We start from the raw sequence: 25,062 nt of genomic DNA, 5'->3' as shown, positions 1-25,062 counted from the left end.
CTTAATTTATGAGCGTATTTGTTCTACTTTCTTTTTATGTATGAATTACTTGGGTTGTTCCCAATATCTGGTGAAAATTTCAGGTCAATAGCACCTTTAGAAATATATTTAGTGAGAAAAATGCTGACATGATAAATACGTATTTCAGCCGCTTTAAATCTAAGTTATTATTATTGTCTTTGAATAGTTTAGCAAAACATAATGGCTAGTGTGCTAACCAATGTAGTAAAGTAAAAAGTAGTCTTCCAAATAATTGAGTAGGAGTAAGAAAGTACTCAGTGGAAAAAAATACTCAAGTAATGAGTAACTAGTAACTTCTGATTTAAAAAAAATAAATAAATAAAAAATCAGGGCATGAACGTCATCCATCCATCCCTTTTCTGAGCCGCTTCTCCTCACTAGGGTCGCAGGCGTGCTGGAGCCTATCCCAGCTATCATCGGGCAGGAGGCAGGGTACACCGTGAACTGGTTGCCAGCCAATCACAGGGCACAGATAAACAAACAACCATTCACACCTAGGGGCAATTTAGAGACTTCAATTAACCTACCATGCATGTTTTTTGGGATGTGGGAGGAAACCGTAGTGCCCGGAGAAAACCCATGCAGGCACGGGGAGAAAATGCAAACTCCAAACAGGCGGGACCGGGGAACCCCGGACCTCAGAACTGTGAGGCAGACGCTCTAACCAGTCGGCCACCGTATGAACATCAAATAAAATAAAAATAACGAAATAAAATGTGAAAGTGCAAATTCTGATATTTCTGAACAGTATGAGTGAGCATTTCTCCTTTGTCGAGATAATCCATCCCACCTCACATGGGTGTTATATCAAGATGCTGATTTGAAAACATGATTATTGCACAGGTGTGCCGTAGGCTGGCCACAAAAAAGGCCAGTCTGAAATGTGCAGTTTTATCAGACAGCACAATGCCACAGATGTCGCAATTTCAATTGGCATGCTGACTGCAGGAATGACCACCAGAGCTGTTGCCCGTGAATTTAATGTTCATTTCTCTGCCGTAAGCCGTCTCCAAAGGCGTTTCAGACAATTTGGCAATACATCCAATCGGCATCACAACCGCAGACCACATGTAACCACACCAGCCCAGGACCTCCACATCCAGCATGTTCACCTCCGAGATTGTCTGAGACCAGCCACCCGGACAGCTGCTGCAACAATCGGTTTGCATAACCAAAGAATATCTGCACAAACTTTCAGAAACCGTCTCAGGGAAGCTCATCTTCGTCGTCATCGTAACTGAATCGAGTGGGTGAATGCTCCCTTTCGATGACGTCTGCCACGTTGGAGAGGTGTTCTCTTCAGGGTAGATGGCAGACAGCATGTGTGGCGTCGTGTGGGTGAGCGTTTTGCTGATGTCAACGTTGTGGATCGAGTGGCCCATGCTAGCGGTGGGGTTATGGTATGGACGGGCATATGTTATGGGAAACGAACACAGGTGTATTTTATTGATGGCCTTTTGAATGCACAGAGATACTGTGATGAGATCCTGAGGCCCATTGTTGTGCCATTCATCCACGACCATCACCTCATGATGCAGCAAGATAATGTACAGCCCCATGTTGCAAGGATCTGTACACAATTTCTGGAAGCTGAAAACATCCCAGTTCTTGCATGGCCGGCATACTCCCCGGACATGTCACCCATTGAGCATTTTTGGGATGCTCTGGATTGGCGTATATGACAGCGTGTTCCAGTTCCTGCCAATATCCAGCAACTTCGCACGGCCATTGAAGAGGAGTGGACCAACCTTCCAAAGGCCACAATCAACAACCTGATCAACTCTATGCGAAGGAGATGTGTTGCACTGCGTGAGGCAAATGATGGTCACACCAGATACTGAATCATTTTTGACCCCCCCAGACCCCTACAATAAAGCAAAAACGCACATTTCAGAGTGGCCTTTTATTGAGGCCGGCCTAAGACACACCTGTGCAATAATCATGCTGTCTAATCAGCCTCTTGATATGTCACATGTCATATGAGGTGGGATGGATTATCTCGACAAAGGAGAAATGCTCACTAACACAGATTTAGACAGATTTGTGAACAATATTTGAGGGAAATGGCCTTTTGTGTATTTAGAAAAAGCTCATGAAAAATGGGAGCAAAAAAAAGTGTTGCGTTTCTCTTTTTGTTCAGTGTAGATCGCACAAGGATAATTGATAATTGAGCAATAATTGATAAATAAAAGTTGCGAGCGGTGTAAAAGGCCATAACGTAATTGCGCATGACATAATAAATTTGTCATTTTAAAATGACAAATGAAGTACTTAACGTATAACGCAATAAATTTTGGCCACTAAGGTAATAAATAGTTACGTTATTTGCTGGTTATTACTTGATTGGCTAGGTTAAATAAACAGAGCATTTTTTTACAAGTGTAATAACTGAGCCCAAAACCTAATAATAATATACTAATGTGACTTTATTTAAAATTTTACTTTTGGATATAACTGTGAAAATGCAAGCTCGTCTCCATCTGTGTGTCTCTCTCGCTCTCTCTCACCCCGTGTATTTGTCGATTTAACTTGATGGTTAGCATGTTCTCAAGTCCTGTCAGCCTTTCAAACTATTTCCAACTGTAGTGGATCTTCTAGGTTTCGGACTTTTATTACCTTATTGGCCAGTTATTATGTTATGGCACTATTACATTTTGAAAAGGGCAAATGTGCCCTTTTTAAAATGTAATAGGCTCATAATATAATTTCATATTATTTATTTCATATTATTTGCAAATACAGTACAGGGTTGGCAATGGGTCATAAACCTGTTAGCCAATGTGGCTAAGCAATATAAAAATCTCCAAGCCACATGTGTGTCGTTAACCACTAGATTACATGTGTTTATGTGGCTAAATCTTTAGTCACACAGCCAGTCCTCATCACTGGGAAACTGATACACCTTTCACGATGTGGGCCTTTGAAAAAAATATTGCGATTGCGATTAATCATGCGATTTTTGGGGAGGAAGCTTCCATCCATCCATTTTCTGAGCCGCTTCTCCTCACTAGGGTCGCGGGGGTGCTGGAGCCTATCCCAGCTGTCATCGGGCAGGAGGCGGGGTACACCCTGAACTGGTTGCCAGCCAATCGCAGGGCACATAGAAACAAACAACCATTCGCACTCACAGTCATGCCTACGGGCAATTTAGAGTATCCAATTCATGCATGTTTTTGGGATGTGGGAGGAAACCGGAGTGCCCGGAGAAAACCCATGCAGGCACGGGGAGAACATGCAAACTCCACACAGGCGGGGCCGGGGATTGAACCCGAGTCCTCAGAACTGTGAGGCTGACGCTCTAACCAGTCGTCCACCGTGAGGAAGCTTATCTCTATTCACTAGGCTTTACACAATCAGGAATTTTGGGGCCGATCAGCAAGTTTACAAAAACGATAACCGATCACCGATCCGATCACAAGATGGAGCACTGTGTCTATTTAAATGACCTGTTCATTTACTGTATATACTTGTGTACTTAATTGCACAAAAAATTATATTTACAATAAATAATGTGTCTTTGTTCACCTATTAATGCCAGTCAAGCATAGTGACAGACAGAACAAATGAATGGTCTTCTATGAGATGGCAGGAAGTACATACAGTAATTAATGTATCCACTTTTTGTGACATTTTTGTTTGTTGGTGTGCCGTGAGATTTTTCAATTGTAAAATATGTTCCTTGGCTCAATAAAGGTTGCAAATCACTGCTGTAGTCAGATCGTGTATTCTAATCAGTCAGGTCAAACCAACATTACAACATGACAGAAATAATGGGTGCTAATTTACTGTAATTAAATTATGCATTTAATTACAGTAAATGCATGTTCGCTTACAACCGTTAGTGTTAGCACTAGCTTGCTAGGCTACATAACGTTTTGTTGCCTGCTTGCAAGTGGTATCGTATTAAAAGTACGTGAACATACCTCAAGCAAGCTTTAAACGAACGTCCTCTCCCGAGCACCGGTGACCACCAACACACGGTTTTCCCCATTTTGTTCTTACAAACACACGGCGCAATCCATTGTTGTTGTCGTCGCCATGGTAATGAGTGTATCCGGTTGCGTTTGAGTTGACAAGATGAAGCCCAGTGATCGTAAAAGACGGGATGCGGTGGTATCAGAATACAAGATTTCATTGCAGTCGTCTTACATAGGGCAATCGTGAAAGACCAAACTTGTCTTGTAGTCTGATCCATGCATTACATGTCTGTCTCAGACGTGTTGTCTGTTCCACACCGCCGACATGTTTTCTTAAAAATAACTTAATTGGTGGTCAGATATTTACAGTACTGCGTCAAAAGACACGTGACAAGGCTACAAATAAACTAGCTTTTGGATTTGAATATACTGTACACGACGGCGACGTGGAGTAAATGTCTTTTGCGGAGCCGATGAAATGACGTCATTGATCAGAACGGCGCATTATGACATTAACGCCGATCAGCCGATCAGCATATGATGCTAATTATCGGCCGATACCGATCAGGCCAATCAGATCGGTGTAAAGTCTATTATTCACTAAACACAAGAAATAAATTATTCTATGAGTATGACCAACACAACATTGGATATACTCAACAGATAAACGACTCTTTCCTGTAGGCCAGGCCTAAATATTATGATGAATTGATAAAAAGAACAAATCTTTATTTTACTATTGAATTGTAAAAACAAAAACCTTAAATCACAGAAAATGGATGGATGGATATATATATATATATATATATATATATATATATATATGTAAGGTATATATAAATTGTCTTTTTTTAAATATTTTATTTGCGGCCTCAAATCCAGCCTTCCTGTGTGGAGTTTGCATGTTCTCCCCCGTGCCTGTGTGGGTTTTCTCCAGGTACTCCGGTTTCCTCCCACATCCCAAAAACATGCATGGTGGGTTTCCTCCAGCCTACCCCCAGTATTCAATTTACATTTAGGGTTACATGTAGGGTTTATAAAGCTTGCACTTGATGAAGTGATACGATTATACAGTCTTAAAATGTAAGTAATTTACAATTAATGCAATTGGGACATCCTTCCTCTGCGAAAATATCCTCAATAGACTGTTTTGGGACCATAAATTCACAATGACATACTGTAAATGTAATTCTTACTTTGCAGAAAAATGGGGCCTACTCCTTTAAGGGCATGCCATATGCTGCTCCGCCAGTTGGTAACCTGCGTTGGGCACCTCCTGCCGACCCAGTGTGTAGGGAGGGGGTTACCGATGCTAGCCACTTTCGCAGCATGTGTCCTCAAGTGCGACCGTTGTCAAGTACAGGCAAGCTGATGGGCCAAGAGGACTGCCTCTTTGTCAACGTGTGGACACCAACACTCAAGACGAACTCAAAGCTTCCCGTCATGGTCTGGATCCATGGAGGCTACCTACACATGTTCAGTGGTGGAGAGCAAGGCTACTCACCCACAGAGAAGCTTGCCGCAGAAACTGGGATGGTGTACATCAGCTTCAACTACAGACTAAATGCATTTGGCTTCATGGCTCTGGAGATACTAAGGGAAGGCTCTCTCAAAAACACTTCAGGTCAGTTTTGTTTATTTTATTTAAAGTATGGGTTTCTGATTCCATGCAAATAGTTTGAATGATGTCTTGTCAGAAAGCCTTCAATATTGTATGTCACTATTTTACATTGTGTTGGATTAATGAAGCAAAGTAATTGTCAGGCATTTTACATTAAAAACCTAATATAAATATGCACTTGTGTATGGTGTTGACAGGGAACTTCTTGTCTAAGCCACTCTTAGCTTGAAAGGAGCAGCTAAATTTAGTTCAAAATGATTTTTATTTCTGACTTGAAAAATGGGACACTGGAAAGAATCTGCCTCTTTCTCAATAGGGAATTATGGCTTCATGGATCAGATTGCTGCATTAAAATGGGTACAAAGAAACATCCACATTTTTGGAGGAGATCCTGGAAAAGTTACCATCTTTGGGCAGAGTTCAGGTATGAAAACAATACATTTAGATTTTTTTTTCATTGACCAGTCTTATTGATATATTGTCCAAAAAAGATGCACAGTGTCTTAAAAAATATTTTGCCCCTTCCTGATTTCAGATTTTTTTTAGTTTTTGTTTTGGACATTTATCGTATTTATCAAAGTGTTTCGGATCATCAATTTTAATATCTCACAAAGACAACTCAAGTAAATACAAAATGCAGTTTCTAAAAAAAAAAAAAATTTTATTAAAGGTGAAATAATCCAAACCTAACTGGCCTCATGTGAAAAGGTGATTGCCCCCACCCCTTTGTTTTAAGATAAGATAATTGTGATTAACCACAGTTTTGGAAAAGCTGAATTAAAATTCTTTGGCCACACTTACCGGCAGATTTGTTGAATGAAGAAGTTACTTAATTAAATAGTACATGTCAGACAAAGTGCCCTCGGCTAATGGTCAAGATCTAAAAAAGAAATGCATCATGCCACAAACCAAAGAAGTTCATGAACAAATGAGAATGCTTTTGGAGTCCAGTGAACCACGATCAGAGCCGTAATCCACAATAGAAGAAAACTGGGCGCAGTGGTGCACTCACAACCATTAAAGAGACCAGAAGTCATAGACAGCGAAGAAGGATGATTATCATCAATGAATCATCAATACTCATCAATCATCAATACATTTGTCAAGCACTGTGTATACAGTAAAAACATGAGCACACACTGCAAACACCACACAGAAATGATTGAATACAATTGGATGTAACTAGATTAATATAATAGGATAACAGACATACACAATATTGTCAAAAGTATTTGCTCACCGACCTTGACACATATATCAATTTAAGTGACATCCCATTCCTAATCCATAAGGTTCAATGTGACGTCGCTTCACCCTTTGCAGCTATAACAGCTTCAACTCTTCTGGGAAGGCTGTCCACAAGGATTAAGAGCGTCTTTATGGGAATGTTTTTACCATTCTTCCAGAAGCGCGTTTGTGAGGTCACACCCTGATGTTGGATGAGAAGGCCTGCCTCACAGTCTCCATTCTAATTCATCCCAAAGTTGTCCTATCGGGTTGAGGTCAGGAATCTGTGCAGGCCAGCCAAGTTCATCAACAACAGACTCTGTCATTCATTTCTTTATGGACCTTGCACTGTACACTGGTGCACAGTCCCGTTGGAAGAGGAAGTGGCCAGCTCCAAACTCTTCCCACAAAGTTGGGAGGATGGAATTGTCCAAAATTTCTTGGGATGCTGGAGCATTCAGAGTTCCTTTCACTGAAACTAAGGGCTCCGGAAAAGCCACCCCACACCATAATACCCCTCCACCAAACTTTTCACTTGACACAATGCAGTCAGACAAGTACCGTTTTCCTGGCAACCACCAAACCCAGACTAGCCTATCAGATTGCCAGATAGAGAAGCGTGATTCGTCACTCCAGAGAATGCGTCTCCACTGCTCAAGAGTCTAGTGACGGTTTACTTTACACTGCTACATCCGACGCTTTGGCTTTGCATTGCACTTGGTGATGTATGGCCTGGATGCAGCTGCTCGGCCATGGAAATTCATTCGATGGAGCTCTCTGCCCACTGTTGTTGAGTTAATCTGAAGGCCACATGAAGTTTGGAAGTCTGTAGCGATTGACTCGGCAGAAAGTTGCCGACTTCTTTGCACTATGCGCTTCAACGTCCTCTGATCCCGGTCAGTTTGTGGCCTACCATTTTGCGGCTGAGTTACTGTCATTCCCAAATGCGTCCACGTTCTTATAATACAGCTGGCAGTCGACTGTGGAATATTTTGGAGCTAAGAAATTTCACGACTGGACTTGTTGCTCCTGAGAGCGACCCATTCTTTCACAAATGTTTGTAAAAACAGTCTGAATGCCTTGGTGCTTGATTTAATACACCTGTGGCCATGGAAGTGATTGGAACAACTGATTCCGATTATTTGGATGGGTGAGCAAATACTTTTGACAATATAGTGTAAGTGCTTACTTAAATATTATGTGTAAGGTTCCTGATTCCAAACATATTACAGAGAGCACAGCTCTCCACCAAGGCTGAAAAATCTTACACATGTTCATCTGACATGACCATAATATCCCACTCAAGTCTTATCTGGTCTACCATAACGTCTGGTGGATCTCTGCCATGGAACATCACTTATGCAAGCATGCTGCATTGGGAAATGTTGAAATCTTTGATCTGCACCTTTATCCTACTCAGCAAATTTAGTTAATTGTTATTTGGTCATGCACCACCGTCTCTACCAGGTTTTTTTGGAACTCGGTCATGTAGTTTGATTTTGAGCGTAAAAACAAACTAAATGTGACAATCAAGACTGATAGTAGGACCGATTTAGAGTTTGATTCTATCCATCTAAAGTCAACAAAGGTCAGATTATCTGACGTTTTCTAAAATATTATCTATACTCCAACCATTTAGGAAGGGTTGGGGCAGACAATCTTTAATGTTTTTTTGTTTTTTTTAACCTGTCCTGTTCAGCTGCATGGCCTTGCAGAATGGTGGATCTGGATGCCTTTTGTGCTGGAACAGTTTTGCTGTGCAACAGGGGAGTTTGAAATACTCCCTCTGCTTATTTTGTTTTAATTATTCTGTTTATTTAAAACACAGACAAACAGAAAACGGTTTAACTAGGGGACAGACAGAGGGACAAGGGGACTAGGGGTGAGAACCACAGCAGAACAATAGTTAGACAGTCTAGATATTTGAGCAGATGTAACTTTACAACAGTCAAATCGTGTTCTTCTTTGTGGATGGGGGTGGGACACCCGGTGAGGACATGCAAAAACTAACCAAGAGAACAAGATGAGAGAGGACAGAAAAGGGCAGGACAGGATGTGGGAAATAAGCAAGGCAGTGCTACTGACGAGTAGTGTTGTGGGATTCTTATTAGTGTTTAAACATCTGTAAGAACCTTTGAGTTAATAACATATAATTAATATAACGTTATTAACATTATTATTAAATAACGTGTTGTTATTAGTGGTCCCAGCCCAAGCAATTAAAAGCTATAGCTGGTCTATTATTAGTGAATGAACACCATCTCACATGCATGTTAGTCTACTGGTGTACGGAATTGCTGAGGCGGCACATTAAAGGAAGGCTGGGCCCGGCCCGCTCCACCCACAAGGGGGGGCCAAGCCAGCGAGCCCGTCCAGCGGGGGACCAACCAGGGGGACTCCACCTACTCCCCAGGACCCAGGGCGGTCCGCAGCCCAACCGAAGCGGCCCGCCCAGTCACAAAGGGAGGGGCACAGACAGCGGACCACCGCCCCCCACGCCCAATCTCCCCCGACGTAGCGCTCCCCCACCAGTCCGGAGAGCATGGTGGCAATCTTAAATGTTAAGCATCCTCAATAGTTACTATTGAAAATCCTTATGTGTGGTCGGCACAGAGGTCAGCCGATCCGCAGACGCTGTGATTGTCACGTGAAAGGGAACAGCAGCCAATTATGAAAGGACCTGAAGCTTGTACTGTTTCTGTAATTTACAAATGGAGGAGCATATGCTTGTGTCTCCCAAGTCATTCACTACAATTAAAATGACAGGAAGAGTTTTCCTCTGAAATGTAGTCACCAGATAAGTTAACAGCCTAGTTGTTCCCATTTCTTCTTCTACTTTTTCTTCTTCTTTGTATTTTCTGTCAGTCTGGCTGCACCAAGCTTCCCCTCACAGGTCAGTGCAGGTATCACGCCAGATTTCAAGTTTGGGTGAGGAGACTCGTGATTGTCAGGGGAATATTATTATGTGTGTGGGTCTCGAGTACCCCTTGTACACTATAGGAGCAGTTTCAGCATCCTAAATGAACCCTTGTCACTGTATTTTATCAGTTTTTAACAAATTTCCTTCCGAAAACCAACCACTCAATTCAGGTTTACTGTTATGACATGTTTTTCTTCTCTGTAAGGTGGAACCTCTGTATGGACCTTGATGATGTCACCTCTTGCAAAGGATCTCTTCCATGGGGCAGTGGATATGAGTGGCTCATATGTATATAATGCCACGCTGGAACAGGCTGAGTCGGGCAATCTGGTCTTTCTGAAAAACACAGGCTGCAAGGACCTTTCATGCCTTAGAAGTCTCTCGATTAAACAGATATTACAGGTAGAATTTTTGTTTTATTATTTTCTAAATTTAGCAGGTGACAGAAATTCAGCGAGAAGCATTTTTTAAATTATTTCTTAGTACCATAGCTTTTTTATCTGATATTAAATAACGTGGTCTACTTGTTTCTTTTAAATCTTTGAAAAAATAAAAGCATAGTAAGTAAAATAAGGTCATACGGTATGTCCGTATGTATGTCCATGACTGAACATACAGTATGTAAATTTCTCTCTGGGTAACAAATTTTAGACTGAAATTGAAAATGTGAAAATCCATTTACATCCAGCCACAAATTACCAGATGCAATTATCTCTTAACACTGTAAGAATAAAAGTGTACGACTCACTTTTGTGACAGGCTGTCCCATGGCAGCAATACCCCTCTTGGGGTGCCGATGAGCTGACTGACCTTCCAACCAGAGGGCACTTCTGTGGCCCTGTTGCAGTGGTGGACGGGTATGTCCTTGAAGCGGCACCCTTTGAGATATGGGAAAAGAAAGGAGCCTACAATGATGTTGCCTTTGTCATTGGGACAACTGAGCAAGAAGTGGACTTCAGGTGAAGTTTAATCTTGTTGAGGTTCAGCATTTGTCTCTTGTAACTGTGATCAAACTACTGTTTCCTCTGCAGTCCGCCAGCAGAAAACATCTCCATGTGGACATGGGGCGACTACACGTGGTTTGTGACAGGTAACTACATCCACAGAGCAGCTTGATAGCTTGAGTATGCAGTCAGTATCGTAATTTCTTGTGGATAATAGACTGTTAGGTATAATGCGCATCCCCAAAGTTGACCCCAGAAATCAAGAAAAGTCTTCTGGCAATACATAATGTGCACAAAGACTTTCTATCCAATCATATCAAATTAGTGTTTATCCTCTTTTTTTTTAGATGTCTAATGAAAATTTCAATATGCATTCAGTTGTGAGAATAGTAATAAGGTTATGATTCATTTACATATAAATATTGAGGCGGTGGAGCACCTGAATTTTATATTACCGTAATTTCTCGTGTATAATGCGCACCCATGTACAACCCCAATTCCAATGAAGTTGGGATGTTGTGTTAAACAAATAAAAACAGAATACAATGATTTGCAAATCATGTTCAACCTATATTTAATTGAATACACTACAAAGACAAGATAGAACTGATAAACTTGATTGTTTTTAGCAAATAATCATTAACTTAGAATTTTATGGCCGCAACATGTTCCAGAAAAGCTGGGACAGGTGGCAAAAAAGACTGAGAAAGTTGAGGATTGCTCATCAAACACCTGTTTGGAACATCCCAGGTGAACAGGCTAATTGGGAACAGGTGGGTGCCATGATTGGGTATAAAAGGAGCTTCCCTGAATTGCTCAGTCATTCACAAGCAAAGATGGGGCGAGGAGTAAATAGTGGAACAGTTTAAGGACAATGTTCCTCAATGTACAATTGCAAGGAATTTATGGATTTCATCATCTACGGTCCATAATATCATCAAAAGGTTCAGAGAATCTGAAGAAATCACTGTATGTAAGCGGCAAGGCCGAAAACCAAAATTGAATGCCCGTGACCTTCGATCCCTCAGGTGGCACTGCATGGAAAACCGACATCAATGTGTAAAGGATATCACCACATTGGCTCAGGAACACTTCAGAAAACCAATGTCAGTAAATACAGTTTGGCACTACATCCGTAAGTGCAACTTGAAACTCTACTATGCAAAGTAAAAGTCATGTATCAACAACACCCAGAAATGCCGCCGGCTTCTCTGGGCCCGAGCTCATCTAAGATGGACTGATGCAAAGTGGAAAAGTGTTCCGTTGTCCGACGAGTCCACATTTCAAATTGTTTTTGGAAATTGTGCACGTCGTGTCCTCCGGGCCAAAGAGGAAAAGAACCAGCCGGACTGTTATGGACGCAAAGTTCAAAAGCCAGCATCTGTGATGGTATGGGGCTGTGTTAGGGCTAATAGCATGGGTAACTTACACATCTGTGAAGGCACCATTAATGCTGAAAGGTACATACAGGTTTTGGAGAAGCATATGCTGCCATCCGAGCAACGTCTTTTTCATAGACACCCCTGCTTATTTCAGCATGACAATGCCAAACCACATTCTGCACGTGTTACAAAAGCGTGGCCTCGTAGTAAAAGAGTGCGGGTACGAGACTGGCCTGCCTACAGTCCAGATCTGTCTCCCATTGAAAATGTGTGGCGCATTATGAAGCGTAAAATACAACAACTGAGACCCGGATTGTTGAACAGCTGAAGCTGTACATCAAGCAGGAATGGGAAAGAATTCCACCTACAAAGCTTCAACAATTAGTGTCCTCAGTTCCCAAACGTTTATTGAATGTTGTTAAAAGAAAAGGTGATGAAACACAGTGGTAAACATGACCCTGTCCCAGGTTTTTTGGAACGTGTTGCAGCCATAACATTCTAAGTTAATGATTATTTGCTAAAAACAATAAAGTTTATCAGTTTGAACATTAAATATCTTGTCTTTGTAAGGTACAGGAAGTCCTCGATTTATGAACGAGTTCCGTTCCTACGCTGGCGACGTAACACGAATTTCCGCATAAGTCCAATTTCACCGTTAAAGTTGAAATTTACGGCAAAATACTTCTGTTACGGGTATTGTCCCACGTGATTGTGAGACTAACCTCAGTGTGCGCGCATGTGCGTCGATGTGTGAGTGAGACGGGACTGCGCAGGCGTCGTCCGGCAGGACTGTGAAGGAGGAAGGAGTGCGCGCCGGTGCGAGTGTGTACAGTAGCAAGTGTAGTGACGGCGACCGGGGAAGACTAGCGATTAGTGGAGGACCCGTTGACGTTGAATGTGCAGAGGAGCTAATAAAGGCATTAAAGCAGCAAATCAGTGCTTTGTGCCATTATTGTTGCCGCCACCCAGCTCAGCTGTACAACGAGAGAAGGGAGTTAACTCCTGCGTCTCCCGAGCGCGGTCAGGTGACCGTAGCAGGAAAGTTTAACACTTTGTATAAAGAAACTAAAATACATTAAAATAAAAAAATAAGATGCTGTACTTACCATTACTGCTGAGAGTGTGAAAAAAGGAGGGCGAAAAAGGCAAAGATACTCCCGGCGCACAAACACAGTCAAGCACTATGCACTAGCTAAGCAGAAACACAAGGGTGCTGGGACAAAATGGCGGACCAGGCACGGGCGTCGTAAGGTTGTAGCTTCGTAGGTCGAGGGCGTCGTAACTCGAGGACTTCCTGTATTCAATTAAATATAGATTGAACATGATTTGCAAATCATTGTTTTTATTCATGTTTAACACAACGTCCCAACTTCATTGGAATTGGGGTTGTATAATGCGCACCCACAAAGTTTACCTCAAAATTCTGGAAAATCCTTCTACCTATGTAAAATGTATTTTTACAATGCATGATTTTACTTCTACCCATATGATCAAAACATGAAGTATCTGTATTTTGTTAGTTTTTTCAAATAATTATTCTGAAGTTAAACACCTTATTTGAACACACAATACTTTCTTTTATTTACTTGCACTTATTTTGAAATTCACAGCCCTATTTTTTTCGTAAATGAGAAAACACACAGTTGTTCTCTTATGTTTGATTACCCAGACAGGATTTGTAAGATGTGTCCAATTCGTTTAAGAAAACATGAATGACCAGGCAAAACACATTTAATTTTATTTTAATGGGTTTAAAATTAAACTGTCAAGCATTTCAGAAAAGCATTCTCATTAAACAAAACATAACCATAAAGAAATTAATGATGGTTGTTTTTCATTCATCAGTCGTATTAAAAAACAAAAACAAAATAATATTTCACAAATTCTGCCAGGGTATGTAAAGTTATGAGCGCAACTGTACAAATATGCAGTCATACGTACCCCTGTCATATTGGAATGAAAGTGTAGGCTACACCTTTTTCATAACCTCTAGGTGGCATACTAGAATGAAGGTGTACAACTTTTTCATACCCTCTTGGGAGCGCTGTCATAGTGGAATGAAAGTGTATAGTTTTTTCATAACCTCTAGATGGCGGCATACATTGATAAAGTGTTAGTCTTTTTCATTTTCTCCTATACCCATGTATAATGCGCACTATTGACTTTTGACAATTTTTGGGGGGGTAAAAAATGCGCATTATACACTTAATACGGACATACAGGCAAGAACTTAAATGTGCAAAGCCTACAGTGAAAACAGTGAAAAAGTAGACCAATGAAGCAAAGATGGAACTTCAAAGCTGTTCAGACTGCACAGACTGGAATGTCTTTGAAAATTCAGCTGGCAGCCTGGATGTATATACGGACAGTGTCACATCCTTTATCAGTTTCTGTGAAGAGGTTTGTGTACCAACAAAGTCATTTCGCACTTTCAACAACAACAAGCCGTTGTTCACTGCCAAATTAAATTAACTTCGCCAAGCTAAGGAGGACGCATATCAAAGCGGGGACAGGGCCCTGTATAATCGAGCTGGAAGCCAGCTGAGTAAAGAAATTAACATTGCAAAGAGGAACTATGCAGCAAAGTTGGAAAAACAGTTTAGCGGTAACGACTCTAAATCAGTTTGGCATGCATTCCAAAAGCTGACAAATTACAAGCGACGATCCCCCCCAAACTGAGAACAATAGCACACGAGCCAACGACTTTAATACCTTCTACTGTAGATTTGAAAATGACACTTTAACACCCCACATCCACCCCACCTCACCACCGACCACAATCACACCTCTGACTTCTGCGTTAACCATCCACGAACAGGATGTGAGATGCATCTTCAAACAAGAAAAGATTAATAAAGCGGCAGGCCCAGACCATGTGTCCCCATCCTGCTTCAAAGTCTGTGCGGACCAGCTCGCTCCAGTCATCACACAGATCTTCAATAGATCTCTGGAACTGTGCGAAGTACCATCCTGTTTCAAATGCTCCACCATCATTCCAGTCCCCAAGAAACCTACAATCTCGGGTCTAAATCAGAATCAGAGTCATCTTTATTTGCCAATTATATCCAAAACAGCACACAAGGAATTTGTCTCCGGTAGATGGAGCCGCTCTAGTACGACAACAGACCGTCAATTGAAAGAGAACACTTTTGAGACATATAGACATTGACAAAAAAAAACAGTCACTGAGCAATAAAGGGTTTCTAGTTGTCTGGTAATGCTGGTACATTTTTTTTTTGACAATTGTGCAAAAGATGCGGAGTCCTCTAGCACTTAGAGCAGTTCGAATGACTAATGTTGCAATAGTCCGGTGCAATGACCATTGAGCAAAGGGCACCGAGACTTCAAGGATTGTATGCAGTTTAAAGTGACGAGTAGTGCGATAATCTGGGACAATGGAGATTGTGAAAATGTTGCAGATACTCCTCAATCAGTGTGCAAATGGAGCAGATGCTACTCTGGCATGAGTGGCCAGTATTGGTCAACAACAGATATGCAAATAGTGCAGTGTGGCGAGACTACTACAGTGAGTGCACGAGTAATATATAATATAATTGGCCCCACAGAAATGTGACTACGAACTCAAGTCAAAGAATTGTCAGCATGTTGTAATTAAATTGTAGGTTAGGTGTTTAAGAAGTTGATTGCAAGAGGGAAGAAGCTGTTGGAATGTCCGCTAGTTCTAGTTTGCATTGATCGGTAGCGCCTACCTGAGGGAAGGAGCTGGAAGAGCTGGTGACCGGGATGTGGAGGGTCCGAGAGGATTTTGCACGCTCTTGTCTTAGTTCTGGCAATGACTACAGGCCTGTCACCTTGACATCTGTGGTCATGAAGTCCTTTAAACGTCTCTTGCTGGACCACCTGAAGAGCGTCACAGGTCCCCTGCTGGAGCCCCTACAGTTTGCCTACCGAGCGAACAGGTCTGCAGATGATGCAGTCAACATGGGACTGCACTACATCCTAGAACACCTCATAGTGCAGGGGCCTAGGCGAGGATCCTATTAATGGACTTCAGCTCAGCGTTCAACACCATCATCCCCAAACTCCTTTCCTCCAAGCTTCTCCAGCTCAGCGTCACGCCTGCCATCTGCCAGTGGATATATAGCTTCCTGACGGGCAGGACACAGCTGGTGAGGCTGGGGGAGGGCACCTCATCCACACGCAGCATCAGCACTGGGGTGCCCCAAGGTTGTGTCCTCTCTCCACTGCTCTTCTCTCTCTACACGAACAACTGCACCTCAACGCACCCAGCTGTCAAACTCCTGACGTTTGCAGATGATACCACTGTCATCGGCCTCATCAAGGACGGTGACGAGTCTGCATGTCGACAGGAAGTGGAGTGGCTGGAGCTGTGGTGCGGCCGACACAACCTAGAGCTGAACACGCTCAAGACTGTAGAGATGATCGTGGACTTCCGGAGGCATTTCTTATGTATGTATGTAAACAAAAAATGGGAAACAACCCTATTTTCGTTTTTTTATTTTGATTTACAATATGTAAACAAAAAACGGGAAACAAGTTGTCTCCCGTTTCTTGTTAGAAAATTGGAAATTGAAAAACGGAAAACAAGCCTTTATCTGATGTTCTATGAGTTGTTTCTTTAACATGAGTCAAGAAATAAAATACGTCCATAATTGTTTTTCTCACGCTTTCTTTATGCGGCTTTGCCTTGACCCGGAAGACGTTCTTCTTCTGCTGCTTCTTACTCTGAGATCCACCTTCGGACATTTCTCTCTGAAAGCCTGTAACAATTTCAAAAAAAAGTTATGCCATTGGTTTCTATCTCCACTGTCAAGTTGGCATAGCCGTCTAAATCAGAATCAGAATCATCTTTATTTGCCAAGTATGTCCAAAACACACAAGGAATTTGTCTCCGGTAGTTGGAGCCGCTCTAGTACAACAGACAGTCAATTTACAGAACACTTTGGGGACATCAAGACATTGACAAAAAACAATTGTGCAAAAAGATGCAGAGTCCTCTAGCACTTAGAGCAGTTCGAACGACTAATATTGCAATAGTCCGGTGCAATGACCATTGTGCAAAGGGCGCTGAGACTTCAAGGAGTGTATGCGGTTTAAAGTGACGAGTAGTGCGATCATCTGGGACAATGTTGGTTGTGCAAATGTTACAGATACTCCTCAATCAGTGTGCAAATGGAGCAGATGCTACTCTGGCATGAGTGGCCAGTATATGCAAATAGTGCAGCATGGCGAGACAACTACAGTGAGTGCACGAGTAATACATAATTGGCCCCACAGAAATGTGACAACGAACTCAAGTCAAAAAATTGCCAGCTTGTTGTAATGGAATTATAGGTTAGGTGTTTAAGAAGTTGATCGCAAGAGGGAAGAAGCTGTTGGAATGTCTACTAGTTTTAGTTTGCGTTGATCGGTAGCGCCTACCTGAGGGAAGGAGCTGGAAGAGCTGGTGACCGGGGTGCAGACGGTCCGAGAGGATTTTGCACGCCCTTGTCTTAGTTCTGGCAGCGTGCAAGTCCTCAATGGTGGGTAGGGGGGTACCGACAATCCTTTCAGCAGTTTTGATTGTCCGTTGCAGTCGGAGTTTGTCCTTTTTTGTAGCAGCACCAAACCAGACTGTGATGGAAGAACACAGGACTGATTCGATGACCGCTGTGTAGAACTGTCTCAGCAGCTCCGATGGCAGGCCGTGCTTTCTCAGAAGCCGCAGGAAGTACATCCTCTGCTGGGCCTTTTTGAGGACGGAGTTGATGTTGTTCGCCCACTTCAGGTCCTGAGAGATTGTAATTCCCAGGAACTTGAAGGTCTTGACGGTTGACACAAGACAGCTGGACAACGTGAGGGGCAGCTGTGGCGAAGGATGCCTCCTGAAGTCCACGATCATCTCTATCGTCTTGAGCGTGTTCAGCTCCAGGTTTTGTCGGCCGCACCACAGCTCCAGCCGCTCCGCTTCCTGTCGATATGCAGACTCGTCACCGTCCTTGATGAGGCCGATGACAGTGGTGTCGTCTGCAAACTTCAGGAGCTTGACAGTCGGGTTCGCTGAGGTGCAGTCGTTCGTGTAGAGAGAGAAGAGCAGCGGAGAGAGGACACAACCTTGGGGCGCCCCAGTGCTGATGCTGCGTGTGGATGAGGTGGCCTCCCCCAGCCTGACCTGCTGTGTTCTCCCCGTCAGAAAGCTGTAAATCCACTGGCAGATGGCAGGTGAGATGCTGAACTGGAGAAGCTTGGTTGAAAGGAGTTCAGGGATGATGGTGTTGAACGCTGAGCTGAAGTCCACGAACAGGATCCTGGCGTAGGTCCCTGCACTGTCGAGGTGTTCTAGGATGAAGTGCAGTCCCATGTTGACTGCATCATCCGCACACCTGTTCGCTTGGTAGGCAAACTGCAGGGGGTCCAGCAGGGGACCTGTGACACTTTGAGGTGGTCCAGCACGAGACGTTCAAAGGACTTCACTTCAAAGCCATGTTTAAAAGTCCCAGAAAATGGAGACTTTTAAATAGATGCACAAGCTTGTTATCAACAGTGAGGAGCCATAGGCTAACTGACCCGCCTGCGTGGTATCCTTGTATGGGAGGTAGTCATACCCATAGAAGGCACATGGAATGTGCGGACGATTTTGACCTCTCTAGCGTCACCGTCAGAGAGCTCATATCTTCCGGATCAAGGCAAAGCCGCATAAAACAAGTTTGACGAAAAAAAATATGGTCTTATTTTATTTCCCAACATGTTAAATAAATACATAATAGAACGTTAGATACAGGCTCGATTTCCATTTTTCAATTTCCAATTGTCAAACGAGAAACATCAGATAAACACTTGTTTTCCATTTTTCATTTTCCAATTTCCAAACAAGAAACAGGAGACGACTCGTATCCTGATTTTTTTTTAGATACATCAAAATGAAAAAACGAAAATAGCATCGTTTCCCGTTTTTTGTTTTCCTACATTAGAAGGAAAAACAAATGGCTGCAAAGTACAAGGACCTGTCTTAATAACCCCCAAAATCAAACTCTTCTGATGGACTCTGAATTAGGAATCAAAGGACGTGACAACGCTATCGAGCAGATGCCAAGCTGTTTTCCATATTTAACTTAGGGAAGATGAGCGATCCAATCAGAGCAAAACTCTTTAAATATCGCATAATAATTAGAACTCGGTCTCAATTGCCAGGCGGAAAAGACCAACTCGAATAGCTTGGAAAATAACATTTTAAGCATATACAGCCAAAGTTATCATGCAAACCTGATAAAATGACATCAAAGATGATCAAAATTAAATAGAAAAACAGTGATGGAAGAGGATCTTCAAGGCACACTGTTTTAATACTATGGTCAGCAAACACAGTTTCATGTAAAGGTATTTGCACCCTTCTCAAATTCTTATTTTTTTGCATAGTTTCCCCATTTTAATGTTTAATTTCATCAAACAAATGCAAATAGACAAATATAACCCAAGTGCTGTACATATAAAATGCAAGTTTAAAATGGTGATTTTATTTCTTGAGTAAAAAAAAATGTACACAGCTACCTGGCCATGTGTGCAAAAATAATTGACCTAAATCATGAATTAACTGGTTAATCACATTTTTTTGGAAAGCTGAGTTCATTTTCAATGATCACACCCAAACCCAATTTCCTCCAGACCTGTTCAATCAGGAAATCACCTAAATAGAACCTGTCTGACAAAGAGAAGTCGACCAAAAGATCTCAAAAAGCTGCAACAAAATACCACAATCCAAATGAGAACTAAAGTAACTGACATCCATTAGTCTGGAAAGGGACATTTCGAAAGCTTTAGGACTCCAGTGTACCATGGTGAGAGCCATTATACACAAATGGAGAAAACAGTGGTGAACCTTCCCAGCAGTGGCCGGCCAACAAAAATGAGCACAGTGACGATTCATCCAGAAGGTCACAAAGGAACCCAGGACAACATTTAAAGAACTGTAGGCCTCCCTTGCCTCAGTTAAGGTTAAAGTTAAAGTTCATGACTCAACAATAAGGAAGAGACTGGGCAAAATCTCCACCCATGGCAGAGCTCCAAGGTGAAAAGCACTGCTAACCCAAAAGAACACAAAGGATCGTATTACTAAAAAAACAAACAAAACAAAAAAAAACATATGAATGATTCCCAATAATTTTTAATATTCTATGAATTGATGAGACGGAAGTTGACCTGTTTGGAAGGTCTCATTGGTGTAAATGCAACACATCATTTTCAGAAAAACATCATACCAACAGTCACTGATGGTGTAGTGGTACATTTGCCTGACTTCGGTGCAGGCAGTGTGGGTTCAGTTCCCACTCAGTGCTGGTGTGAATGTGATTGCGAATAGTTGTCTGTGTCAATGTGTGCCCTGCGACTGACTGATGACCAGTTCAGGTTGTAGACCGCTTTTTGCCTGTAATCAGATGGGATAGGCTCTGGCATCCCGTGACCCTGAACAGGATAAAGCGGTATTGAGAATGGAAGGATGGCTCATACCAACAGTCAAACATGGTGGTGGTAGTGTGATGGTCTGGGGCTGCTTTGCTACTTGACATGGAAGTAGGCCTGGTGGATATATCGATTGCAACAAAAGATACTGTAGCAGCACAGCAAACCTATTCCTGCATCGAAAACATCAGCATCCAGCCGAGTGGGAGAAATGTCAATGTCTTAACAAGGGGAACGGGAACGCTACAACGAACAAACTCCCGCTAAAAAGCAGCTTACTGTGGTGGAATCATTTATCGAAGGCATCGCGTATGATATGAAAATGGGCACGGTGAGCGCAATCACTCAAGCAACCGCTTTGCTCAAAGTTATGGCCCACATCTACGACAGCGGAAAGACTGTTTTTCCACTTGCTGAAAACTGTAGTTTCCAGGTATGGACTAAAAAACTATTCACGCTGACCTGCATATTTTTTTGCTCTTTAGTTTAAGGTCCCAAGATGCCACCCAAACGCTCTGTTCCTTCTAAGTGGGGGTATAGCTAGAGTTTGTCTCCAGCTACAGTATCTGCTACCTAGCCGCAAGAATTTTATTGAAGTTGCATTACCCTATTTGTACAACAGTACTCGTGAGAAAATCAGCTGAGAGCTGGAGGGCATGTTGTTTTATTCTGTTACGACAGAGGTGGCCCAATAGAACCATGCAGCCATACACAAGTTTAAATGTATAAACGATATAGACAGCAAGCACCGACCTCATGTCCTACCCCTCAACCAAAATGTCATGTTTATTTTGTCCAGCTATTCAGGGATACAAGTGGCACTCAAAAAAGTTGTTACTTTGCACATTATGAATTAGTTTTGGAGTGGATTTATTATTTCTTTGCATAAAATGTGCTATGCTACATTTATGTTTTCAGAAGTATTTTATTCAAAGACAGATGTTTTGCACTTTAATTCCAGAAGAGAAGTAGGGTTTAGTTTTTCATAAAAGAAAAGCAAAACATTTAGGGTCATTTGCACTTACTGCTTTCTTAACAAAAAGTAAACTCGGGAGGAAAAAAAAGTAACAAAAAAGTTAGCAAAACAAAATTGGAAAAAAACATGAATCGAATTTTTGGGGAAAAAAAGTATGAGATTTTATTTTTACCCTACCTGGACTTGGACTACCTGGACAGACTTGCTGTGATTATTGGAACCATGAATTCTGCTCTTTGCTCAGAAAATCATGTGGGGAGAATGTTCCACCACCAGTTCTTGACCTCAAGCTGAAGTGCACTGTGTGTTCTGCAGCTGGACAACGATCCAAACCACACCAGCAGTTCAACTTTTGAATGGCTTTCAAAAACAAAATGAAGGCTTTAGGGTGGCCTAGTCAAATCCCGGACTTGATTATGATTGAAATGCTGCGGCATGACCTTAAAAGGCTGTTCATGCTCGAAAACCCTGTAGTGTTGCTGAATTAAAACAGTTCTGCGAGGAAAAGTAGGCCAAAATACCTCCACAGAGAGGTGAGACTCATTGCCATTTATAGAAAACGCTTTATTTCAGTTGTTGCTGCTGCGTGTGGCCCAACCAGTTATTAGGTTTACGGGGCAATTGCTTTTTCACACAGAGCCAGGTAGCTTTGGAATATTTTTTTCCCTTAATAATTAAAATCACCATATAAAAACTGCATTGCATGTTTACTTGGGTTATCTTCATCTGATATTTATTTACATTTGCTTAATGATCTTAAACATTGAAGGGGACATATTTTGCCAAACAAACTTTTTATAGTATTTGGGATGTAATATTGTCTTTATGGTACCTCAACATGAATCCATACCGTCCACGCATTCCTGAGTCCCAGACGTTTTATTGTCGATAGGCCTGAAATCAGGTCACTTGAATTTCTCGAGCTTATCTACGTCACAAGAGAAAATGTCCACCTAGCTCTCTACTCCCGAGCCAGCACTGTCAACATGACAAACACTTGTACTCTCACAAGTGGGTCGTCTACACGGAGGCAACCAATCAGAGTAAAGGGGGTGGTCTGAGCCAAATATTGACAAAGCGGATACAAAACTGGGTTAAACAGAAGTAGCTGTCCGAGAGGCCTTTTCTGGACACACGTATGACAAAACCAAAGTGTTTTTTTTTTAAATGAAATTGACACTTATACTAAGTCCATGTTCGAGAGTCACTCTATGGAGGTCTAAATAGCCAAAATACGGGAGGGACATTTAAAGTAGAATTGTGGCAAAAATGTATGGAAAAAAATAATTTGAGAAGGGAACACATACTTTTTCACAGCTCTGTAGTTTTGAGTCACACATTCTGTACACCATCACCTCTGAAATGTACAACGTACATGGCAAAACATTATGTTTTACTATTTGTGTTGACTGCTTTCTTTTGTTTCAGTGAAGGGTGGAGGATACCTCAATTTGAGTAGGAACTAGAACTGAGTCGGAAATTGAGTTATTTGTTATGTGTATTACATGTCTCCTTTCAGAGAAACTGAAGTCTTTTAGTGAGAATCTTCCAAAAGCGGCATTGGCGCTTTATCCCTCCTCTGACCCCTGCCCCACCACAGACCGCTGTCCAGAGAGAGCATACACGACCATGGTTTCTGACATCAGAGTGACATGCCCCAACAATGATCTAGCCCAGAGGGCTGCAGGTAAATTATCTTCCTTGAAAATTGGTCTTCAAACTAAACTTAAAAGCATAAATATTGAGGCCATCCAAAATGCAGATCCAAGATGGTGCCTACCCGTGTGGATGCCTCGGTTACGTGCTCTCTAGTATTGTCTATGTTTTTGTGTTTTTCGTTTGTATTTGGAGACATTACGTGACTCACTTACACAAGGGAAGACTTGTTAAACATCAGGAAGTCTACCTTGGACTTTCTTTCACAAACTTTCGCAAATCCGCTCAGTTACTCACCGGGGCAGCTACTGCGGTCTTTGGCGCATGGAGGCGAAGGCGACACCACAGAGGGAAACGACCCAGCATCCAAGTTAAGCTCCGCAAGAGAGAATACAGATTGGCGTTCCTGTCGATCCACCTCGCGAATCTACGCTCCCAACCCAACAAAATGGATGAGCTTCATCTTCTGATAAAGACCAGTAAAGACTTTAGACGTTCCGCCGCGCTGTGGTTTACGGAGACTTGGCTTTGTGAGGCTGTCCCTGACGGCGCCGGCTTTCATCTTCACCTGGCAGACCGCGTCATGGAGTTGTCGGGGAAAACAAAAGGCGGCGGGATATGGTTCTATATCAATGAAAAATGGTGTACGGACATCACGGAGCTCAGCACACACTGCAGCCCACATTTAGAGTTGCTGTGTTTGAACTGTAAGCCATTTACTCGCCGCGTGAATTTGCATCGAACGCCACACTGCTGACGCTCGCTGAACAAGTAAACGAAATTGGAAAAAAAACACCCAGACTCACCCCTCATTATTCTCGGGGACTTTTAACAAATCTAAACTCAACCACAAACTCCAGAAATACAAGCAGCACATTGACTGTCCTACCAGGGAAAATAACATTTCAAACCACTACTATGCCATGGTAAATAACGAATACCGTGCCATACCTCGTGCAGCCCTGGACTCCTCTGATCACTGCTTAATTCATTTCATACCAACATACAGGCAAGAACTTAAATGTGCAAAGCCTACAGTGAAAACAGTGAAAAAGTGGACCAATGAAGCAATGATATAACTCAAAGCTGTTTAGACTGCACAGACTGGATTGTCTTTGAAAATTCCGCTGGCAGCCTGGATGACTATACGGACACTGTCACATCCTATATCAGTTTCTGTGAAGAGGTGTGTGAACCAATAAAATAATTTTGCACATTCAATAACAACAAACCGTGGTTCACTGCCAAACTTAAGCAACTTCGCCAAGCTAAAGAGGACGAATATCAAAGTGGGGACAGAAACCAATTGACTGAAGAAATTAACATTGCAAAGAAAAACTATGCAGTCATGTTCGAAAAACAGTTTAGAGCTAATGACTCTAAATCACTTTGGCATGCATTACAATCGCTAACCAATTACAAGCGACAATCCCCCGAAGCTGAGAACAACAGTAGACTACCCGACGACTTGAACTCCTTCTCCTGCATATGTGAAAAGGACACTGTTACACCCCACACCCAGACAGCCGCACCACCGACCACAATCACTCTTGCGTTGACCATCCACGAACAGGATGTGAGATACATCTTAAAACAACAAAAGATTAACAAAGTGGCAGGCCCAGACCTTGTGTCCCCATCCTGCCTCAAAGGTCTGCGCGGACCAGCTCGCTCCAGTCTTCACAGATCTTCAATAGATCTCTGGAACTGTGCGAAGTACCATCCTGTTTCAAACGCTCCACCATCATCCCAGTCCCCAAGAAAACTGCAACCTCGGGTCTGAATGACTACAGGCCTGTCACCTTGACATCTGTAGTCATGAAGTCCTTTGAACGTCTCGTGCTGGACCACCTCAAGAGCGTCACAGGTCCCCTGTTGGACCCCCTGCAGTTTGCCTACCAAGCAAACAGGTCCGCGGATGATGCAGTCAACATGGGACTGCACTTCACACCCCGACGCCGTGGGGACCTACGCGAGGAT

General features: G+C 42.5%; 1 protein-coding gene across 3 annotated transcripts in view; it reads left to right on the top strand.

Moving 5' to 3' along the window:
* si:ch211-71n6.4 (USP6 N-terminal-like protein) overlaps positions 1-25,062 on the top strand; it is a 73,059-nt gene that overhangs the window by 6,478 nt on the left and 41,519 nt on the right. For 2 of the 3 annotated variants that reach the window (XM_061670551.1, XM_061670552.1), the window contains exons 3-8: positions 5,142-5,562; positions 5,876-5,983; positions 9,912-10,108; positions 10,466-10,665; positions 10,738-10,796; positions 22,946-23,113. The exons of the other annotated variant lie outside the window; for it this stretch is intronic. In XM_061670551.1, coding sequence (XP_061526535.1) covers positions 5,142-5,562; positions 5,876-5,983; positions 9,912-10,108; positions 10,466-10,665; positions 10,738-10,796; positions 22,946-23,113 — 1,153 coding nt within the window. The remainder of the gene's footprint in view (positions 1-5,141; positions 5,563-5,875; positions 5,984-9,911; positions 10,109-10,465; positions 10,666-10,737; positions 10,797-22,945; positions 23,114-25,062) is intronic. 3 annotated transcript variants of the gene reach the window in all.

This window comes from Phycodurus eques, chromosome 2 (assembly GCF_024500275.1).
Source record: "Phycodurus eques isolate BA_2022a chromosome 2, UOR_Pequ_1.1, whole genome shotgun sequence".
NCBI lineage: Eukaryota > Metazoa > Chordata > Actinopteri > Syngnathiformes > Syngnathidae > Phycodurus > Phycodurus eques.
Note: the sequence above shows the minus strand (reverse complement) of the source record. Positions and strands in the feature narration are given on the sequence as shown.